The sequence below is a fragment of the Leptinotarsa decemlineata genome, unplaced genomic scaffold (genome assembly GCF_025532065.1).
Source record: "Leptinotarsa decemlineata unplaced genomic scaffold, Ldec_3_MD MMD2_P_RNA_scaffold_5, whole genome shotgun sequence".
Taxonomy (NCBI): Eukaryota; Metazoa; Arthropoda; class Insecta; order Coleoptera; family Chrysomelidae; genus Leptinotarsa; species Leptinotarsa decemlineata.
The window spans coordinates 7,412,422-7,432,452 of record NW_027412532.1 but is presented as its reverse complement, the minus strand read 5'-3'; the positions used below and the strand labels follow the sequence as shown (position 1 = coordinate 7,432,452).

Here is a 20,031-nt window from a genome sequence, read left to right as displayed (position 1 = left end):
GAACAGCTAAGTTCAGTCCGTTGTGTCCGGACCGGATAGTCCCAAAGCGATTAATTTCAAAAATGAACTCTTCACAAACATGCATATAGATCATGCAAAGAAGTAACTTTCAGACGCAAACTGGAAGAAAAATCACTCTCGAAACAACTACTTTCATATAAAAATTGAATATACTTCTTCACTTATTAAAATAACTATATATATATATAATAATATATATTATATATATATATATATAATATATATTATAATATATATTATATATATATTATATATATATATAATATATATATATAATATATATTCAGAATATTTCAATGTTGTTATTTCTGCAAAATATGGTTGCAACATATATGAATTTGTCGTTTTCTTTAAATATGAATCCAAGTAAATTTTATAAAGACATGGTATGAGATAAAGTCAGATAAAGTGAATAATTGAATAAAATAGAAAAATTCTAGTCCCAAGTTCATAAATAAATTATAAAACTTCCTACTGTATCTAATCGCTTCTGATAAAATCTATAAATTCAGATATTTTTGGAGATCTAGAACAAAATCGTATGTAGGATTCCCCTCCACAATTAGGTTTTGAAACGTTTTGAACAATCTTTGCAAAAAAATATGTTTTCGTCGCTAAAACAGCAACACGAGAACATGCGCTTCTTAAATAATTATCAAGTTTTCAGAGAATGAGTAGTAGAACAATTTAAGTTGTTCTGATCTACTTTGTGATAATTAGTACGATCAAAGTCACTTTCACTTATTCAATCATTTTTAGGGCACTTGATATCTGCTTTGGTTTCTCTCACTTGAGATTGATGGAATTTTGATCAGTTCGACTATTTTCATTTATACTTGATTTTTTTCAAGTGCAATATTTCAAAAAAATAGTCCAGTTGATAATTGAAAACCCTTTTTGAAGAGAAGGTGAAAATTTCAAGTCACCATTAAATTCCTCAAAACTCAACAAACTCTTATAACCCGTATTTAAAGGATGAGATAGTTGATGTTACCACCTTTCGAGTTATGTTATTATATCACAGAATGATTATAGAAAAGTAACTTACACTGTTGGTACGTATTCTGCTGGAAAAACTCCTTTGGTATAAGTACTCAGCATGCAGGTCTTTCCAACAATACCATCTCCCACCACTGTGATTTTCAAACTCGTCATGGCGAATTCTAAAATAAAATTTCAAACTTGAAAGAATTGATAACAAGACGTATTCAAAAAACACACTTCAATGTGAGGCGCCACAATGCTATTGTGGCGTCCCCTGGTGCTGGTTTATTGCTGGTTTATTTCGAGTTGTAACTATAGTTATTGGGCTTGTTTCATGATTTTTGGTTTACAGTTCATTTGGTAGTAATTTCAAATCGAAAAATAGTGTACTTTGTTTCAGAATAGCGTTGTTTTTCCATAAATAATTATTAAAAATCGGATTTCCTAGGCCCGTGACGTCACGAGCCTAGTCCCGTTTCTTGTTTGATTGACCAATAGGAATAATACAAATAATGAACATTGCCAAGTTGTAAAATTCACGGAGCGTATAAACAGTTTCTGATTTATTCGTGATTCAAAGTAAAATCACACTCACTTCCGACAACTAAATCTGAGAAGAAAGTATAAGAAATGCATTGGAAGGGAGAATTAATACATAGGATACATGTGATCCAAATAACACAAAACGCAATAAAAACGTTATTTTTGAAATATCTCCGGCAGTAGACATTTTCATGTTGATATCACAGAAATTTTAATAATGGAAGTGTATATGAACCCGTTAACGTTTAAATTCATGAAAAAATTTTCCATATGAAATAAAATGTACTCGAAAATCATGATTCTAAACAGAATGTAACGAGCTATATTTTTAAATGGTTCTCGAAGGCTCATGAACCCTACTAAAATAAGTTAATTATGCATTCATGCAACCCACCAAAAATAAGAAATTCAACGTTATATATTAGCCATAAAGCCACCTAGTCAGCTATCTTTCTTGAATGTATGAGACAATGTACTCTTTCTAATGTTCATAACTTCGTATTTTTGTTAAAATAATTGGCAATTGGCAACACCGCTGTAGACACGATTCATTTCATTGGTCAACAGACACGCGGCCAATTTAAACTCTTGCTTCTCGAATTTTTCTTTTTTCTGCAAATATAGGCTCGATAAGTTTAATATACTCCTAACTCGATTAGTCTATAAGCAAACCAGTATAATTTCCAATAGCATGAAACAAGCCCATATTATGAACAATATGTTATTTATGGATAAATCGTAAAGGGTATATCTATTTTGAATTTTATTTCTTTCAACTAGGTATAAGCAAATATCGAATATACAGCATTCAATTTACCTCGGAATTACTATAAATATTGATGGAAAGTTTTCAAACACTGTTTTTTCACTCAAGCAGAACCAGAGGACATATTATGCATAATACTATTTTGGGACATCAGAATTAATAACTTTATCATTGAAATTGCAAAATACACACCATTATCAGTTGAGTTAGATTATTCAGATACTATTCTTAAAAACTGTCTTTGCAATCAAACAAATAAAGCATTGTCTGAAATTGTGAAGATGGAAGTTTTCAAATATACACACTCGAAAATTCACGATGCTTTCAAAACAGCACAACAAAAATAAATTCAGCAATATTGTGGTACGTACCCAAAGAAATCTAAATAGAACTACAACGAAACATATATGAAATACTACTGGACATTATATTTTTCAAACACTTCGAAATCAACTGTTCGATCGATAATTCTTCTTCACTTTATCAAGAATAAACAAACCATCAACCGCACTCATTCAAAATATTTGACAATGTGAATATCATAATGGTTGTGACGATTAGTCATATCAGTTATGAATAACAAAATGTCTTAACAATTTCCAATTAGTATGCGGTTCATTTCCTCTGTCAATTGCATTCCATAAAAGTAAGTAGATATTACAATGGCCATTTCAACAATCGAAAGAGATTCAACGACCTGACAATAGAACGGAATGAAAATTCGTTTGGAAAATGCGAGGGTTTCCGTTTCGGCACTTCGACTCTTCCTCTGTCTGAAATATTTCTGATTCTACTTTTTAAATTCCAACTTTTTTCAATGGCTACTTGCAACAAAAGATTAGGACATCTCTTAACTACCATTGGTGTTCATTTAAAAACTTATTCCAAGTGCTGTTCATTGATATACAGGAGTATATTGATAGTTTTTTTTTGGTTCTATTTGTATTTATTACCTTCCTTGATTTTCAATGATCACCTCATAATTGAATATCCCAATTCTTGAACCTCCTCTTGATAAGAAATATTAACTCTTGGCAAAGTATAGTTTGATTAGCTGGGATTTAATTATTATCTATGTGATTTCAAGGTTTCCATTCTCCAAAAATCCTTGTTTGATATTGGGAGAACGAAAATTCATAAATGATGAAAATGTAGGGTTTTCGGTTTTGGCACTGCAACTCTTCCCCTGTCTGAAATATTTCTGATTGTACTTTTTAAATTCCAACTTTCTTCAATGGCTACTTGCAACAAAAGATTAGGACATCTCTTAACTACCATGGGTGTTTATATTTAAAAACTTATTCCAAGTGCTGTTCATTGATATACAGGAGTATTTTAATAGTGTTTTTTTGGTTCTGTTTGTATTTATTACCTTCCTTGATTTTCAATGATCACCACATAATTGAATATCTCAATTCTTGAACGTCTTTTGGCTTAGTATAGTTTGATTAGCTGGGATTTAATTACTATTTATGTGATTTTAAGGTTTCCATTCTCCAAAAATCCTTATTTGATATATGGAAATCATAAACGCAACACTTGATTATCATTCATTTAATATACAAATTGAATGTTTATTTCAAAGTAAACTCATTACTTAAAAATAAATTATGTTGAGAACAAGCTTTTTCTCAACGTACAATAGGTACAGTGTAGTTACTATTTTATAAATTGTAAACTCGCGCTGTATGTGATTCTTATTAGGTAATTTTGTAATTTCGAAATATATTTGTTAATAATATATGACTATACAGGAAATTCAAAAATCCAAATCCAATCCAATGTTAGAAATCACACGTTAAAAGGTAAGACCTCGTTAGTCCTTAGCTCGCACAAGTTTCTCAACTTCTGAGAGTTGTCGTTCGTATGGGGGCGACAGCTGATTAACGGAAAAACAGATTTTTTTTAAACAGATTTCAAGTGTATATAAACAAAATTCACAAAAAAAATTAGAATACAATTCGGGAAATGAGCTTTCAATCAAATTAGGTAGAAATATATTTTATTCAATTGTGGAATAGTCAATGTTTCTTGCAGTTTTTTTATGGATATTCAACCTGCCACAATTTAAAAAGTAAGCAAAGCTATTACATTAGTTCGGACATCCATTGTCTAATATGATATAACTTGATTTGAAATCCCTGAAAGAATCTCTAAAAAATTAAAAAGATTGGCTGAAAAATAACAATTATATTAGGCAACTGAAATTACAATGAAATGAAATACAAACAACAACCAAAAAATATGAAAATGAAAAACTAGACACCTTCCTGAAGCACATCAACAACATGAGTCCTTCCATCACTTTTACAATGGAGAAGGAAGTCCACAACGAATTGCCATTCTTAGACGTATTGGTGAAGAGGACCGACACTAAATGGGAAACATCTGTATATCGAAAACCCACTCACACGGAAGTGTGAGTATCTCAACCAGGAATCCAACCACCATCAATCGACTAAGAGAGGAATCATCAAGACTCTAGTAGACCGTGCTTTCGGACTCTGTAATACAAAGGAAGGTTTCGAAAAGCAACTAGGCATCATCAAAAATGACCTTCAATGGAATGGCTACTCCCAAGATGATGGTGGAAGAGGCTTTAGCTAGAAGACAGCAAGAGCTCCACAAGGAAGATAGACCGCCACAACCAGTACTTGTAGTTCCCTACATCAGAGGATTGTCGTCCAAGGATTGGATTGGGTCCAAGTATAACATCAGAACCTGCTTCAAATCTGGGAACATTATCCGTACCAGCCTTACAAAAACCAGGCCACCAAACGCGGACTGCGATTCCAAGAATTGCATTTACCGGATACCCTGCGAGTGCGGAGAATCATACATCGATGAAATTAGAGGCATTGCCGAGCACAAGAAACACACAGAGCGAGGAGAAACCAGCAAATCAGGAACAGCAGAGTATGTTTGGACTCATCAACATAACATCAAGTTGGCTCAAGCTAAAATCATCCACAAGGAGGAACACTGGTTTAGAAGAAAATTCAAAGAGGCGATGTTGTACAACATCGCATTTAGTCAAACTAGCGTAGAGATACGTAACATATGGAAACCTCTAATCAAGCAGAACATGACCAACTCCCGCCAAACGGTCAGCTTCCGCTAAAACCGATGAAGCGGCGAGAGGGAAGAGGGGATAGATGAAAGCACTCGAATGACCTATAAATAGTCAGATCTCGGAGGAATAAGTCCAGTTATCACCCAAAGACGATTGTGGATACTAACAATCGAAACGTCGTGTAGTAACTTGGTTTGGAATCTTTTAATTTTTATTTTTCATTTCTTGTTAATATAATTTTTTGGTAGTCAACCACCTTCAAATAAGCAAAGCTAAACCAATAGCAATAGAGAATCTGCTAGAATGTAATACAATTTTTTAATCCAAAAAAAGGATTGAAATCAAAGGAAGAAATCAAAGGATTCAAGATTAAAATATCTCCCGGCTTTGTTCCACTATTCAAAACCTTGTCTGGTATTAAATTTGCACTAATTCAGCAGCGTAGTATCTCCTTGCATCCTGTTTTCTTTGATTATTTATTAATCGCATTAGTTGTTGTAAAAAAAGAATGTTCGGTAAAACCCGTATTCATGATCCAAGGGAATCACTCCATGAGAATATGAAAGGGAAAAACTTCTGAACCGTTTATGAGTTTGAAATGAAATGAAAAGTTTGAACGTCCAAATTTTCCTATAGAGTTTGGGGTTTATCAAACTGACCTTTCAAAAATTACATAGTTTAATATTTGTATTGATACAATATATAACCATCGACAACAGGAGACATTTAGGACAGTAGTTGGACACCGATGAGCCACTTAGGCCATCATCGATATGTCATCAACTTTTATATAACCAAGAAAAATCCCGATTTTGAGGCAAATAGATGAAAAATTCGTGATTATATAGAAATTATATAGAGTTATCAAGGAAAGTACCTATTAAGAGAAATGTAAATTAGCTGAAAATACAAAACATGATAGTAAATTACTTATGGAAAAATCAGAAATCCATCACCTAAGGAGAAGAAAGTTTTTGAATAAAGAAATACAGATGGTGAAGTCTACTAAAAATTTCTATTTATTTTTCCCACGCACATTCAAAAAGTTGGAACAACAAACACTATTCTTAGTGAACGCATGAGGAAAAGTGGGTTTAATAATAATAATATTAATAGTATGCGTTATTATCATAAGACATAATCTTGTAGACAAAGCTTGGGTAGTAAATACTTTAAAAAATGCAATACATACCAACTGAAATAAAAATAAAAATGATGCATGGGTACAAACTATGTTAAAATGAAGGATATAAAAGATATGTATATATAAAAGAGTAAAAGTCAAGTTTATAAAAAAGTAGACATAAATAGTAATAACTTAGGAGCTCCTTAATAAGTAAAGATAATAAATTTAATAAATAAAGATAGTTTAGTTAAGTTGAAAGATAAAATGTTTGAATCACGCCAATCTTTAACTTTTTTCAAGTCGGCAGAGATTATTTTGTGCAACTCACAAGTGTTTTTATTATTCCAAAGTATGGTAGTGTCATCTGCAAATGAGGTGAACTTCCCAGAAATATTAAGCTTGGTGAGGTCATTAATATATAATAAGAAAAGAATGGGACCTAACACAGAACCTTGTGGAACTCCAGATTTATTTTACCTTTTTTTTGAAAGTTGAGTTGTTTTGACCATTTGCGTCCGTCCCATTAAGTAGGAATCGAATAATTTGTGAGTTCTGCATCCATAACGTTGGAGCTTTCTCAGCAGTATTTTGTGATCAACGCAGTCAAATGCGTTGAATCACTACTATATTGAAATTAATTTTAAAAATCAAAAATGGTTGCAAGAAATGTTAATTCCTAATTTTTCTGAAAATACTGAACTTGTTATAGATAATGCTCTATACCACAATGTGCAAAGTGAAAAATGTGTAACATGTCATCAAATAGAAGAAATGAAAGAGTTGTTAAAACGATGATATGCCCAAATACGATCTGTATTCTATAATAAAAAATCTACAAACCACAATTCAAAGTATATGAAATTGATAGGAAAATGAAGAATCCTCCTTATCATTCCGATTTTAACTCTAATGAATTAGTGTGAGTGTCACAAGAAAAATATGTTGCTGATACAAACGTGAACTCTAATTTTTCAAGTTCCTTGGGGGCTTGTGAGACGAATTTTTCATATCGTTTCTGAGTAACAATGAAAACGCTTCAAAACGTTAAACGCTTCGAAGAGTTTCATTCCCCTCAAAAACCTGCTCTTGATTCAGCTATTGATATTGTGATAGTAACGATGACAACTACAGTGATGATAGCAACAGGGATTCTGATCTCCCAGGAATTCAACCTTCACAAAGATATAAATTAAAAGCCAACTTCAGTTTATTCCCTCACTTTCTAAATTTCCAATTGAAAAAACCAAAAATGTAAATAGCCAGTCTTTGAATTCCTTCATATCTCTAATAACATTTTCAATACCTACAAGAACATAAATTGCTTTATTCAAACTCATTAAAATGTAATTATGCGATAGAGGCATTTTTATATACTCAAAATGCCTTTATCTCAAATTATAGTATATCTTCTGGAAATGAACAATAGTCAAACAAATAAAAGATCAGATAGTCCAAGTGAACAACAACCTTATAAGGAAGAAAGGTGTTGAGAAATGATACAAATTAAATGACCTCAGTTATGTTCATTCAGTCAACTTATTTGTATATATCAATGCCACTGATCTTTTTTTTTATTTATGCAATAATGTTAAACTTTTGGGTGACAAGACACTAAATTTAAAGCAGTTCTTCAGACGTACAATTAATTTTTTGATTTTTTTTTTATTTTTTTTAACATTTCACGAATATCCCTAGGATATCCGCCCAAGGATATTCATTCCAAATCCTAAGAGAGATATCTTACGGATATTCATTTGATGTCCAAGGATATTCCGACCTGAATTAGACAGGAATTGGATCTCCACAGAAAATCCGGTAGTGTTACCAGTACACAGTACTAAGTCTGAATCGTACAAAATCCCTCTTCTATAAAGACTAGAAAAACTATTGGGTGTGAGTCCTTCAAACGGAGTATTGAAATTTTGATTTTTTTTGAACATTTCACGAATATCCATAGAATATCCGTTCAAGGATATTAATTCCAAATCCTAATAGAGGTATCTAACGGACATTCATTTAATGTCCAAGGATATTCCGACCTGAATTGGACTGGAATTGGATATCCACAGAAAATCCGATGTTGCTCCCAGTACAGAGTACTAAGTCTGAATCGTGCGAAATCCCTCCTCTATACAAACTGGAAAAACTATGGAGGAGTGAGTTCTTCAGACGTACTTTTAACTTTTAAAATTTGTTCATATTTTTTTGAACATTTCACGAATATCCATAGGATATTCGTCCAAGGATATTAATTCCGAAATCTAACGGACATTCATTCAATGTTCAAGGATATTCCGACCTGAATTGGAATGGAATTTGATGTCCACTGAAAATCCAATGTTGCTTCCAGTACACAGTACTAAGTCTGAATCTTGCAAAATCCCTCCTCTATACAGACTAGAAAAACTATTGAAGGGTGATTTCTTCAGACATACTATTGAAATTTTGAAATTTGTTGATATTTTTTTAACATTCCACGAATATCCATAGGATATCCGTCCAAAGATACTAGTACCAAATCCTAATAGAGGTATCTCTAATCCAATGTTGCTTCCAGTACACAGTACTAAGTCTGAATTGTGCAAAATCCCTCCTCTTTAAATACTAGAAAAACTATTGGAGGATGAGTCACTAAATTTGAACCGTGAGAACAAGTATGAATATACTTTCAGAACAGAGACTTTAAAAATGTGGTAATCGAAACAGATTTGGAAAAAATGTAATTTCAGAAGTATTTTCATTATATTTAGTTGGTCTATTCGAAAATATGATCCCAAAAACCACTATTTGAAAGTTAAGTTCAAATTATTTCAAAGTTTGAAAACAATATTATTGGAACAAAATCAACTGTTGAAGTTTTATAATCATATTCGTAGTAATTGTTCCTAACCAAGCCATAAATTTTCACCTGCACATTCCTTTTATCAGTTTGATACTATTTTTAGTAGTACATAAGATTCACGGATAACAAACAGGGCGTTTTTCCTGCCCGATATACGGACACCTAAGACTAAGTTACTTCTTTAATAAAACCGATAATCATTTTTACTTACATTTTGAACATAAATCACATCCTCAAAAACTCCGAACAATCATTCAATATACATCTAACTTTTAAATGACGGTCCTACACACACATCACTGCCTAGAATATTACTAAGGAAATTCTTATCTCGAATCGCTTATCATCATTGTCAGTTTCACTATAAAGCGTTTGTTGTAATGGAATTTCTACGTGCAACAATTAAAAGTTCAAATGTCTGGAGCGCTGTCCACTTCCCGCTTTGCTCTGTTAATAATAATATCACACAATTTAGGTAATTGTGGGTAATTCGGCAGTGTAATAATTTTGTATTTGGGTTACCGCTGGAATGTGGGAGTAAATTAAATGGAATAATGCGTTTACCAATCGAGTCACAGGGAACACGCAGTGAAATTATTCGCATGACAAAGGCAGAGATACGTTTAATGTGATTGCTGAAGATGGCGAAAATTCACGAAACTGGTTCGAGTCGGTACAGTTTTCGTGTACTAATTATCATTCTATACTCTGTTTCATCTTTTCTATGTTCAAAGATACATTCACAGTTGAGGAATGAAAAGGAATGCTTTTGTAGGTTTTTCGTTCATTTAAGAAGAATATTTTTGGGTCTATTTTGTATTTTGAAAAAAAACTTCATAGTTGTTAGATTGGGTTAGGTCCAAAGTGAGTGGGTCTATTCGTCCCTCCACCGCAACCCACAAGGATTTATTGAGGCTCACACCTATTCTCACTCGACCAAATAAACCCAGCTTCTTAACGAAGCCCTATTGTAGTCCAACAACTGTTTGGTATCAAGCTTCGAAGTGTGAGCCAATCCTGGAAGATTCTGCCAGAAGTCCATAAATCTTCTTGCCATCCAGGTATTCAATCTTTGTTTGGCAAAGCCTAAAGCGATGCCAGTGACAGGTTCTGACAGGGTCAGCGTTCTCCCTGACAATCTGTTAATCTATTAGTCTGTTGGTCTAACAAATCCCTATATATCAGGGACAAAAAGAAGACAACATAAGAAAATTAAATCATTTAGTTGAGGACATTTGAAGAACCTTCAATCATAACATTTGACGTAGATTTTTCGGTTTTATCTGATGATAACACACCATAATTTGTGCTTACACCTAATATCTTCTGAAATAAGCGAACATCTATCATTATGTGAATATTTAAAATACAAATGTTATAACAATATTAAATGTATGTAAATTAATAAACATAGTTATCGGTTTTCACAAGTTATTTCTATTAAATACTCATACGGACGCCACTGCAGGAAGAAAGCGACCTGAACGCTCATAAAAATCTTTGGCTCGCGACCCGTTTGCGATACAAAGATAGTGTGAATCCTGTAAAATGTTATAAACCCTCCTATTCGTACTGTGGCAAATCTTAACGAAATCACCAAATTTTTTTTGAGCGATCTGTTAGCATTTTGCATTTATAATGAGCATGTATTACTTTTTACTATTAGAAAGCAGGGTATAATAATTTTGCATATCGAAAAAAAAACTAAGAAATTATGCAGATACTTATCTTAACGGTTCGTAAAGATAACGTAACGTGCTTCCAACTGCTGCTTGTTTGATCTGAAAATCTTTAATAAGTATGCTGTGTGTGTTAAATCATCCAAAGTAACTTTCATATTCTTTCATCTCCAATGCACATCCTGATTCACCAAAAATTTCAAGACAATAAATATACATATTTACAGAGCCCGTACTTTGTCAACAATGATTGTCTACCGTTTCCGTTCCAAAATCAACAACAATGAAAAACTTTGTTTAAGGAGTTCCTTTAGTATTTATGAACATTCTCCAAACAAAGTAATAACTGCATAAAGGAAGGAAATTGTTTGGCTCATTACGAGAAAAATAATTGAAGTCCATGCAAGGTATGAAAAAAGAAATTTAATGAATTTTAGTAGTGGAAAATAGTTTTTATTCAAATTTTCCACCGAAACTACATCTTTTATCGAAAAAATGAAAATAAGAAAACTTTTTGAGAATTATTTTTCTTTCTTTGTTTTATTTTCCACCAAAATAATTTGCTTCTCATGAAATTTGGTAGAAACTTACTATTTTGTATCTGTGAAAAACTGTATTTTTTGTGAAACGAAGGTTTTTGGCATTCTACTTCATACAAAAAATGTGGGAAACTTCACAAAGATGTGTAGATCATGCAAAGATAAGTAACTCAAACTGGAAGAAAAAGTCCTCTCGAAACAACTACTTTCATATTCACATTTTCCGATAAATTTGTACATAGTTATTTTATTTTATACCGTGTGAAAGTAGATAGGCCAACAAAAAAAGCTTACTTTTAGTTTCGAGAGAATAAATATTTTGATAAAATCAAAGCCCTAACAACACCAGACAGCAGTGTTTCGACCCACCATAGGTTCATCATTGGTACCAGGCTGAACCACGGATGCATTGTTGTACTCAACTGTCCCTGGAAAACAAGCTTCAATTTGAATCAGTAGAAGATCCGTTTAGAAACCTGTGAGGGGGTAAAGGCGCTAAAATCACTCCTTACGAAGACGCCATCTATAGAAAGCCTCAATACACGAATTGCAAACCTGAACCACAGTAAAAATCAACCAGTAAGTCGCCACTCCCACTAATTTTATTCATAAATGCACCAAATTCTCGATGACCTCGAAACGAGGTGCAGAGCCAATTTCATTCTTTTACCATAGGCGTGCGCTCATATAATAATGTATTTTTTGCATCTCCCATTTTCTAATTACTTAATAATAAAACGCATAATAACCAACTACAAAATTAAAAACAGTAATAAGAACAGCGAATAAACTAAACACAATATCAATTTACGACCGTTTATTATAACTAATCCGATACCCGTGGTACCGTCGAATCCTTCGATACTACAGCACTGAACGCGTTGGATGAGAATCTCATCCTAAGAGCAGTTGAAAGTCCCCGGCAACTTGGGCGGATCACGTGGTAAGAGAGTCTACTGGTTATATTATCCTACTGTGGCCAAACCACAGAATTGTTTACTATTCTGTGGCCAAACTTCGACATCGACATCGATGCAATGCATGGCTGCAGTGAAAAACAGAGGTCAACTCTCGTTCATCCTTTGAGATTGTCGTTAAAACGTACCGTCTTGGAGAGAAATACTTTGATTTAAAAAATACAGCATATTTACAACACAATTGTAGGAGAATACAATGAAAAACGAAAAAGGTTCCGATTTTTTCGTAAATTTTTAGGTTAGGTATCGGAAAAAATGATTCATCTAAGTTGTAGACCTTTAAATTATCGTCAACTTTCATAATCACCTTTTTTGGGAGGTCTGTTGTCTATTCGGTGGAAATCGTGAAGAGCTATTTTTTCTCCCCAAAAATTAACCCCATTTCATCCCCTTTACACATCGAATCGACTTTAATTCATTTCAGTCCTTTCCAACAATTCTACAACAAAAGTTAACCATTTTATTTGCTTAATGAATGAAGTGTTTGCGTCTACTTTTATATTTTATAAAATATCAATATAAATAAAATGAGTTTTCGGTTGATAATTACATTTTTAATTTTTCTACAATTTTTTTTTTAAATAATGTAATTTTGGTGTCTTTATTCTGGTTTCGCCATCTAATGCACGGAGGAAAGAGAATGCTACAGACATTGTCTTTACATACACAGGACAGGCATTGTGGACAGGTATATTTTATAAAAGAATGTCTGGGCGGTTATTTTTTGAGAATTTGAACTTATCATTCAGATAAATACAATGTTATAGTTACTCAAAACAATTATTATTCAACGTTATATTCCAATAACCAAAACGTACTATTACCTCAATTTTAGTAATTTAACATTTGATTATTTTTTTATATCTACTTCACAATATATGAATACACAATATTAGGATTATTTGAACAATTCTAACTAGATTCAGTATATATTATAACTTCCCTGAAACAATGGAATGCCCTGTTTACCATAATTACATTTTACATTTAAAAATACAGCGGGCGTAGTATTTGACAGCAACTCGAATACATGTGAAGTAGTTTTTCAACCTATTATTCATCTATTAACAGATTTCTTTCAGTCTGAATCTTTTTGAGATAAATTTGTTGTAAAATGGAAACTTCAGAACCTGAATTCGATTATCAATTGGTTTTAGAAACATATGGATTACAGGTGAATAAATAAGTTCCTTTGTTAATTATCGGAAGCTTCTCGTTTCTAAATATTTTTATATGATTTAAAGTGAAAAATTTCCAATTAGAATAACCTAAAAATAACTGATGCAAAATATAATCTAATAAAAAAAATCCACCAAGTTTGTCAAGAACTGTTAGTAATTTGCTTTAAGATCCAAGATCATAAATACAATATACACTTATGTTATTCTGATCATTTTTTTATTACATTAAAAATAATAACAGTGTTAATGCTCACTGTCTGTACATTGAAGAAATTATTTGAGAAAAAATATTATTGGGGGATCTTTATCAAGGCAATAGAACCCAAAACGATAATTTTTAGAGTATCAGATATAAAATACTATACAGTTGAGCTGAAAATCTGGGAAAATAGTCAACTCATCTCAAATGAAATTTCATAGGAATGTTTTTTATGTTTTAATAAGTTTTACAAACAAGTTGGAGTTTTTAGCAATTTATTTATGAATTTTTCGTGTTTAGGTCATTTGGTGACCAAATGCAAATAAGTTTAAGAAACTACTTATACTTGACCTAATTCGTTTATGTAAAATTCAGGGTGAAAATGTGAAGAATGTTGCTGAAAGAAAAAATAAAACCTACATGCAATTTTATACTCAATATGACATTTTAAAGAAGCTCACAACAAAAAGAACACATGAACGTGATAATTTGATGGAAATATCACTGAACCAAAGAAAAAATATTCATAAACTCAAGAGAATCATCGAAAAACAATCAATTTTGAACAAATCCACTGCAGAGTTGGATAAAGAAACGTCTACTTTGAACTCAAAACTACAAAAACAATCGTAAGTTTTTTTGCATATATTTATGTTATCAAATATTCCAATTATATTTAGATAAACTACATTAAAATTCCATCTTTGGGTACTTTCCTTGTTTTTGTTAGAGTCATTGTATGATCATAACTATTTCAAAAGTAAGACTCATACACAAACCACATGAAGTAACTTGGCAAGTGAAACATTTTTCATAGAATGAATGAATGAATGTTGATCATGCAATTAGTTTTGCTTTGACTTTGTATCTACATATACAATAGAGCTGATCAAAAAGCCAAAAGTTTTCAATGTTCTTATTAAATAGAAAATATGACCTAAAATCTAATCTATATTTTTTCAGGGACGATTTTATTAAAAAAATTGCTGCAATAGACGATGATTTAAAGAAGCTGCACTCACAGTTTGTAAGGCTATTAACTTCATCTTTATATCAATATTCTTTCAAAAAAAAACATATTTTTAAATTTTCAATTATGAGGAATTGAAATTATTTCAAGAAAATTACTTTTTAGAAATACTCAATTTTGTTAATAATCTATTGGCTTGAACAATATATTTTCGTTTTTTTAGGAAGGAGAAACTGTTTCAACTTTAGTTAATAATGTTTCTAATGACCTTGGTTCATCAGAAAATATCAAAAAACATCTCCAAAGAGAGTATGAAAAACATTCCCAGGTCAAACTCGATGATTATGAGAGATTTCCTATTGTGAATATGTTCACCAACGAATTAGAAGAAGACCAGAAACTCAAGAATATTGAGAAAATAATATCAGAGAAAAGGGAGAAAATCGAGCATCTAACCATGGAAATTGAGAAAATGTCACAATTACATCAACTCTAGTATGATAAGATATGATTAAGTTTAAAAGTTCAGTTTGTTGAATTCTTTTTAATAAAATACAATATAAATAAATTTGTAACAAAAAATGAGATCAAGTTGTTTTTGTTAGAACTATATGTTCATCAGTTGATTTCAAAATCCGAGTAACTACTTTCCACGTTTTTCTTTGTTTGTTCACTTTGTATATGCCTGGTCAAGTCTGTTGCAGTGCCACCTTTCCTTGATACTTCTTCATCTATATTATCACCAGCTTCAATATCAAACAGCACCTTTTTTTTCACAAGTGAACCATCGGAAGGATAACTTTTCATTGCACTTTTGGTTTCAACTGTATGTTTATCATCACTCAACAGTATTGAATTCAAATCAGAATCAGTATCGCCTGTAATCGTTGGTATCGATTTTGACTGTAAGAATTTCAGTTCTTTAATGACGGCCGCCTGATTTTTTTCAACTTCTTTTGCAGGAGAAAGAATGTGGTTTGCAATGACTTCGCTTTCAGAATCAGTATCATACATGGATCTGTTTTTTATTGTCACTATCGGTTTGGATTTGGTCCTAGAAAACAGACAAAAAAAATTAATGGTGGTTAGTGGTGCACAAAAACAAACAAGAGTATTATAGGGATGTATGAAAACTCACTCATCCTCTTTGATTTTCTTTTTGTACCGAATTTTAACCAAATTGGGTTTTTCCTTATTTGAACTTAGAGATTTTTGAAGTCTTACAGTTCCTGCAGTATTCTTTTCAAAATCTAGACTAATGGATTTTTCAATGGACTTTTTCACTGAATCGTAATTAGGCAGGAACTAAAAATAATCCAAAATTATCAAATGTGCCTGCAGCTAATCAAATATTACCTTTTTGCTGAGACTAGCTTGGTGTTCAACAATTTCCAAAGCTCTTTGAAAAGTTTTCTTTGGAATGCCTTTCCAGTTTGGGGAAATACCCATCTCCTGTAGTCTGGAATATAGAATGTCATTCATTTTCTGTCTCAATTTCTCCACCATTTGTTTATTATCCACTGGTATGGTTTTCTTTACATCGACAGGGTGTTTTTCAACGTGTTTTGGTTTCTCCACAGTTACATTGCTTTTTTCCACACGCTTTCTTTTATCAATCATTTTCTTTTCTTCAAGTTTATCACCAACCATAGCAACACTTTCTTTCAGATTACTGATTGTCTCTGGTGGATTTTTCTCAGTGGATTCGGAATCGCTTTCAGTTTCAGAATCTAAGGTGTCATACATATTACCTACTGCATTTTGAACCAATTTTTGTTCATTATTTTTTGCTCTAGAAAGAATGGCACCTAATTCTGTTCTTATTTTTTCTACTTCTCTTGAGGTTTCTTCAGTTTTTGGCAAAGTCGTGGGTTTACTGAACTTAGTTCTTGGTTTTATTATTGGTTTCTCATCGTGTGAGTGTGTTATTTTAGCAGATAATGATGAAACCGGTATGGACTGCTCAATTTTGTCAACAGTAATGTTTTGATTCGATTCCAGCTTAGACAATTTCTCGTAAAACACTTTCATTTGATTCTCGATACTGAAGAGTCCCGTTGAAATCTGAAACACAGCATATGTCTTGATATCAAGTCAACATTACTTCTTGACTTCTCTGGGTATTTTAACCTAAACAGCCAAGATACAACAATTAAACAATGGAGATGGAAACAATTCTCCATGAAGACCCTCAAAAAAGCGAACTGCTTCAACAAAGCAGTGATTGGCTCAGAGCACACTGGTCACTGTCCATTGAGAGGACACCTGAACAAAATGGGGCTGCAAGCAATGCAACAAAAGAACAGAGACAGCTCGTCATATTTTATGCAAATGTGAGGCTATGGATCACAGAAGGTAAACAATTTATGAACAATCCAAATTATGTCCAAAAGAATATGACGAATGAAAAGAATAAGAAACATCACACACAGAGGTATTTGGGAAATTATGGAGTTCCTAAACTTTGAAATCTGCTAAATACAAGTACCTCCTACTATTCATTCTACTCTGGGGAGAAATTCTTACATTTCTAATGTATGTTGAGACTAAAGTTTCAAAAGGTAGAATATTTCTCTATTTTCTATGTTAAGGGTTTTACTCAAGGTCTGACTAGTCTCATAAAATTTTATCAGCTTAATCTAATTCAGTAGTAGAATGTTTAATGACAAACTATATATGCCTGAACAAATAATTTTATGTTGAAACTCGATGTGAAAATCTCGTAGCAAAATGTTGAATGAATTTATCAATAGAAAATCTAGGCAAGTTTAATCATGAAACAAACTGAAAGTTAATGCATAATAAACTCAAACTGATTGATTTTTTTAGTGAATCGTGACAGCTCAATATAAATATCCATGAAAGTGTTTATGTAATGTACCGGAGTTTAGTGTGTTCTACTCTTCCACTTAACGACATTATATACAAGGAATAATGTGCAGTTTACATTCAACAAGAATATGATAAGTTGTATGAACTGACCCACCAAAAAAAAATAATGATTATAATATAACAGTTACTGAGTATAAGTAAGCATAGACATCTCCTCTCACATAGAGGGCATTTATGGGATCCTTACTTTATTCTCTAAAATTTCCCCAAAAGCATTCATTTTCTTTTCCAGAATTTCATTATGGACATGATCATCTTCTGCGGTTAATTCCTCAGTACTACCTTCCTTGAATTCATAGTAATTTGTATTATGAATTGTTTCTATCTGAAGCTTTTCTGATTTTTCAGCGTTTTCAGTCTGTGTTGTACTTTCTTTCATGTTAGAATGCTCTACTGAAGATTCCTTGACATTTTGAACTTCTTGCTCTTTTCTTTGATCATCTTCTCTATTTCTGTATTCCAATACAATGTTGAATAATTTATTATATTTGTCATCATAAAAGTTCTTCTCAGAATATAATGTATCTATTTTATTCTCAACATGCTCTCTGAATTTCTCAAAGTTTTTGTGGATTTCATTAATTAGTTTACTAGCATCAAATTCATCATCCCTCAATTTATCTGACTCAATTTCATCACTGTCCTTTTGAATACGTTTTTCAGTATTATTGAGCCTTTCTTTCAACTCTTTGATTTCCAAATGCAGTTTTTCAGCCTCAATGTTCGGATTTAATTTATCTTCTTCATTATGTCTTCTTTTCAAATGGGAATTTAAATATTCCTCTGTTGAGAAAGCTTTCGAGCATTTTTCACATTTAAAAGTCGCAACCAAGTTATTTTTTGTCAAAACTGATATATGAGTTTCCAATTCTTCTGTATATGACCTCATCTGTTTCATTTCCTAAAAAACAAGACAAGAAAAATTTTAAGGATGGACGATATGAAAGATTGTCGAAATAGTTGGAAAATCTTGATGAAAACTGAAATACAACAAACATTGGGCCATTTTTTTCAGAAGTACTTTGTTTCGTTTGAAGTACTGTCTGCCACAAAAATGATAAAATGTGATTTTTTCAAAATTCTTCATTGTTTAATTGATACACACAATATCAGTACTTCTTAATTGAACGTATTTGCATAAAAACAAAACTGAAAGTATTAAATGTATACACATAGATGGAATACAATTTTCAAATATTTTTTTAAATATTCATTCTATAAAGATAATAACAATAAAAACGCCTTAGTGGTGGGCCTTAAGGAAATGGACATGCCACGAAAATGACAGTTTCAACCTTTATTCGTGAATAATTTCTTTTACATATACCTTCATCTTTTTGAAATATTTTATAATGAGAAAAGTTTCACGTAAATTTCAAATGAGATAATTGGGGTGAAAGACACATTTGATTATATCTATGTATCATTAAACCGGAAACTGAATTTCAAAGAGCATGAAATAATTGACTGGAGTAGACTTCATCTCCTGAAGATGCCAACTTGGCTATCTCAACCCAAATGTAACAAATAATTACTTTCAACTCTGAGCACCACATTAACATTCAATTCTTATGACTTACATCAAGACAGGTGCATAAAAATAGCTTCAGTGATAAAAGTTCAGTGTTCATGTTTTGTAATTTGTATATAATTAATTTTTGACAATATAAAACTCTCCTCATGTATTGGTCAAATATAAAACCAATAAACCATTTTCATTCTTGGGAGATGCACCCACCTGTTTCAATTTTACAATATCCTGTTTGAGAATAGTCACTGTATGGTCTAAATACTTTTTACAGAACAGTAAATATTCAATAGATAACTGGCTCATTCGAAAAAAATTTACAAAGTTTGTATCTAGGATTTCAACTTGTTCACCTTCTAATACATACTGCAGTACTGTTGAAATGTGTTTCTCAACTGAAGAAAAATCTCGATCTTTTATAATTCGGTCTATGTCAACCATATCTGAAAGGATAATATCAATTTGGGAAAAGGAATATTATTCATGTCTCTACAAACATATTTTATTTTTATCCAAACTAGTATATTTGGATTTTCCAAATGAAAATCCTGCATCCCAAGCCAAACGAACATAATCATAATGCCATTTATGATTTTCGGCTTCAAGCCACATTTTATAAAGAAAAGTGGAAGTAAGGATAGTTAAAATATATTCAAAATTTCATGTTAATTTTCATTAATTTGTTTATATGTATGTTTCTTCTTCTTTTCT

The 20,031-nt window shown here is 31.8% G+C and overlaps 3 protein-coding genes across 10 annotated transcripts in view; 1 reads left to right on the top strand and 2 right to left on the bottom strand.

The window, feature by feature from the left end:
• Nucleotides 1-9,726, bottom strand: part of LOC111517187 (ras-like GTP-binding protein RhoL) — a 17,719-nt gene extending 7,993 nt beyond the window's left edge. The window contains exons 1-2 of one of the 2 annotated variants that reach the window (XM_074169429.1): nucleotides 9,567-9,726; nucleotides 1,070-1,184 (exon numbers count right to left, since the gene is read on the bottom strand). In XM_074169429.1, coding sequence (XP_074025530.1) covers nucleotides 1,070-1,176 — 107 coding nt within the window. In that variant the 5' untranslated portion in view covers nucleotides 1,177-1,184; nucleotides 9,567-9,726. Of the gene's footprint in view, nucleotides 1-1,069; nucleotides 1,185-2,685; nucleotides 2,710-9,566 lie in introns of those variants that run through there. The other variant, XM_074169430.1, reaches the window with a different exon arrangement.
• Nucleotides 2,618-15,487, top strand: LOC111517213 (uncharacterized). 7 transcript variants are annotated; one of them, XM_023173292.2, is made up of 5 exons: nucleotides 13,410-13,582; nucleotides 13,633-13,724; nucleotides 14,306-14,559; nucleotides 14,894-14,957; nucleotides 15,124-15,487. In XM_023173292.2, the coding sequence occupies exons 2-5, from the start codon at nucleotides 13,665-13,667 to the stop codon at nucleotides 15,394-15,396; spliced, it is 651 nt and encodes a 216-aa protein (XP_023029060.1). In that variant the 5' UTR covers nucleotides 13,410-13,582; nucleotides 13,633-13,664; the 3' UTR covers nucleotides 15,397-15,487. The 7 variants fall into 7 exon arrangements, with proteins under 7 accessions (XP_074025528.1, XP_023029062.1, XP_023029061.1 ...); XM_074169427.1 differs by lacking the exons at nucleotides 13,410-13,582; nucleotides 13,633-13,724 and adding an exon at nucleotides 2,618-2,677; XM_023173294.2 differs by lacking the exons at nucleotides 13,410-13,582; nucleotides 13,633-13,724 and adding an exon at nucleotides 12,412-12,516.
• DZIP1 (DAZ interacting zinc finger protein 1) lies at nucleotides 15,430-20,031 on the bottom strand. The gene is made up of 6 exons (XM_023173289.2): nucleotides 19,818-20,031; nucleotides 19,531-19,763; nucleotides 17,980-18,693; nucleotides 16,257-16,964; nucleotides 16,039-16,205; nucleotides 15,430-15,954 (listed from the first exon to the last, which is right to left on the bottom strand). Exons 1-6 carry the CDS (start codon nucleotides 19,930-19,932, stop codon nucleotides 15,519-15,521), a joined length of 2,373 nt encoding a protein of 790 aa, XP_023029057.2. The 5' UTR covers nucleotides 19,933-20,031; the 3' UTR covers nucleotides 15,430-15,518.

Excerpts from the sequence above, each read along its gene's own strand:
- DZIP1 (XM_023173289.2), bottom strand. The coding sequence starts at position 19,932 with ATGTGGCTTGAAGCCGAAAATCATAAATGGCATTATGATTATGTTCGT. Across the intron at positions 16,965-17,979 it reads GGGAAATTTTAGAGAATAAA|ATTTCAACGGGACTCTTCAG; the intron begins GTAAGGATCCCA and ends GCTGTGTTTCAG. Across the intron at positions 15,955-16,038 it reads AAGAAAATCAAAGAGGATGA|GACCAAATCCAAACCGATAG; the intron begins GTGAGTTTTCAT and ends TCTGTTTTCTAG.
- LOC111517213 (XM_023173290.2), top strand. The coding sequence starts at position 13,173 with ATGCACGGAGGAAAGAGAATGCTACAGACATTGTCTTTACATACACAG. Across the intron at positions 13,239-14,305 it reads AGGACAGGCATTGTGGACAG|GGTGAAAATGTGAAGAATGT; the intron begins GTATATTTTATA and ends TGTAAAATTCAG. Across the intron at positions 14,958-15,123 it reads AGAAGCTGCACTCACAGTTT|GAAGGAGAAACTGTTTCAAC; the intron begins GTAAGGCTATTA and ends TCGTTTTTTTAG.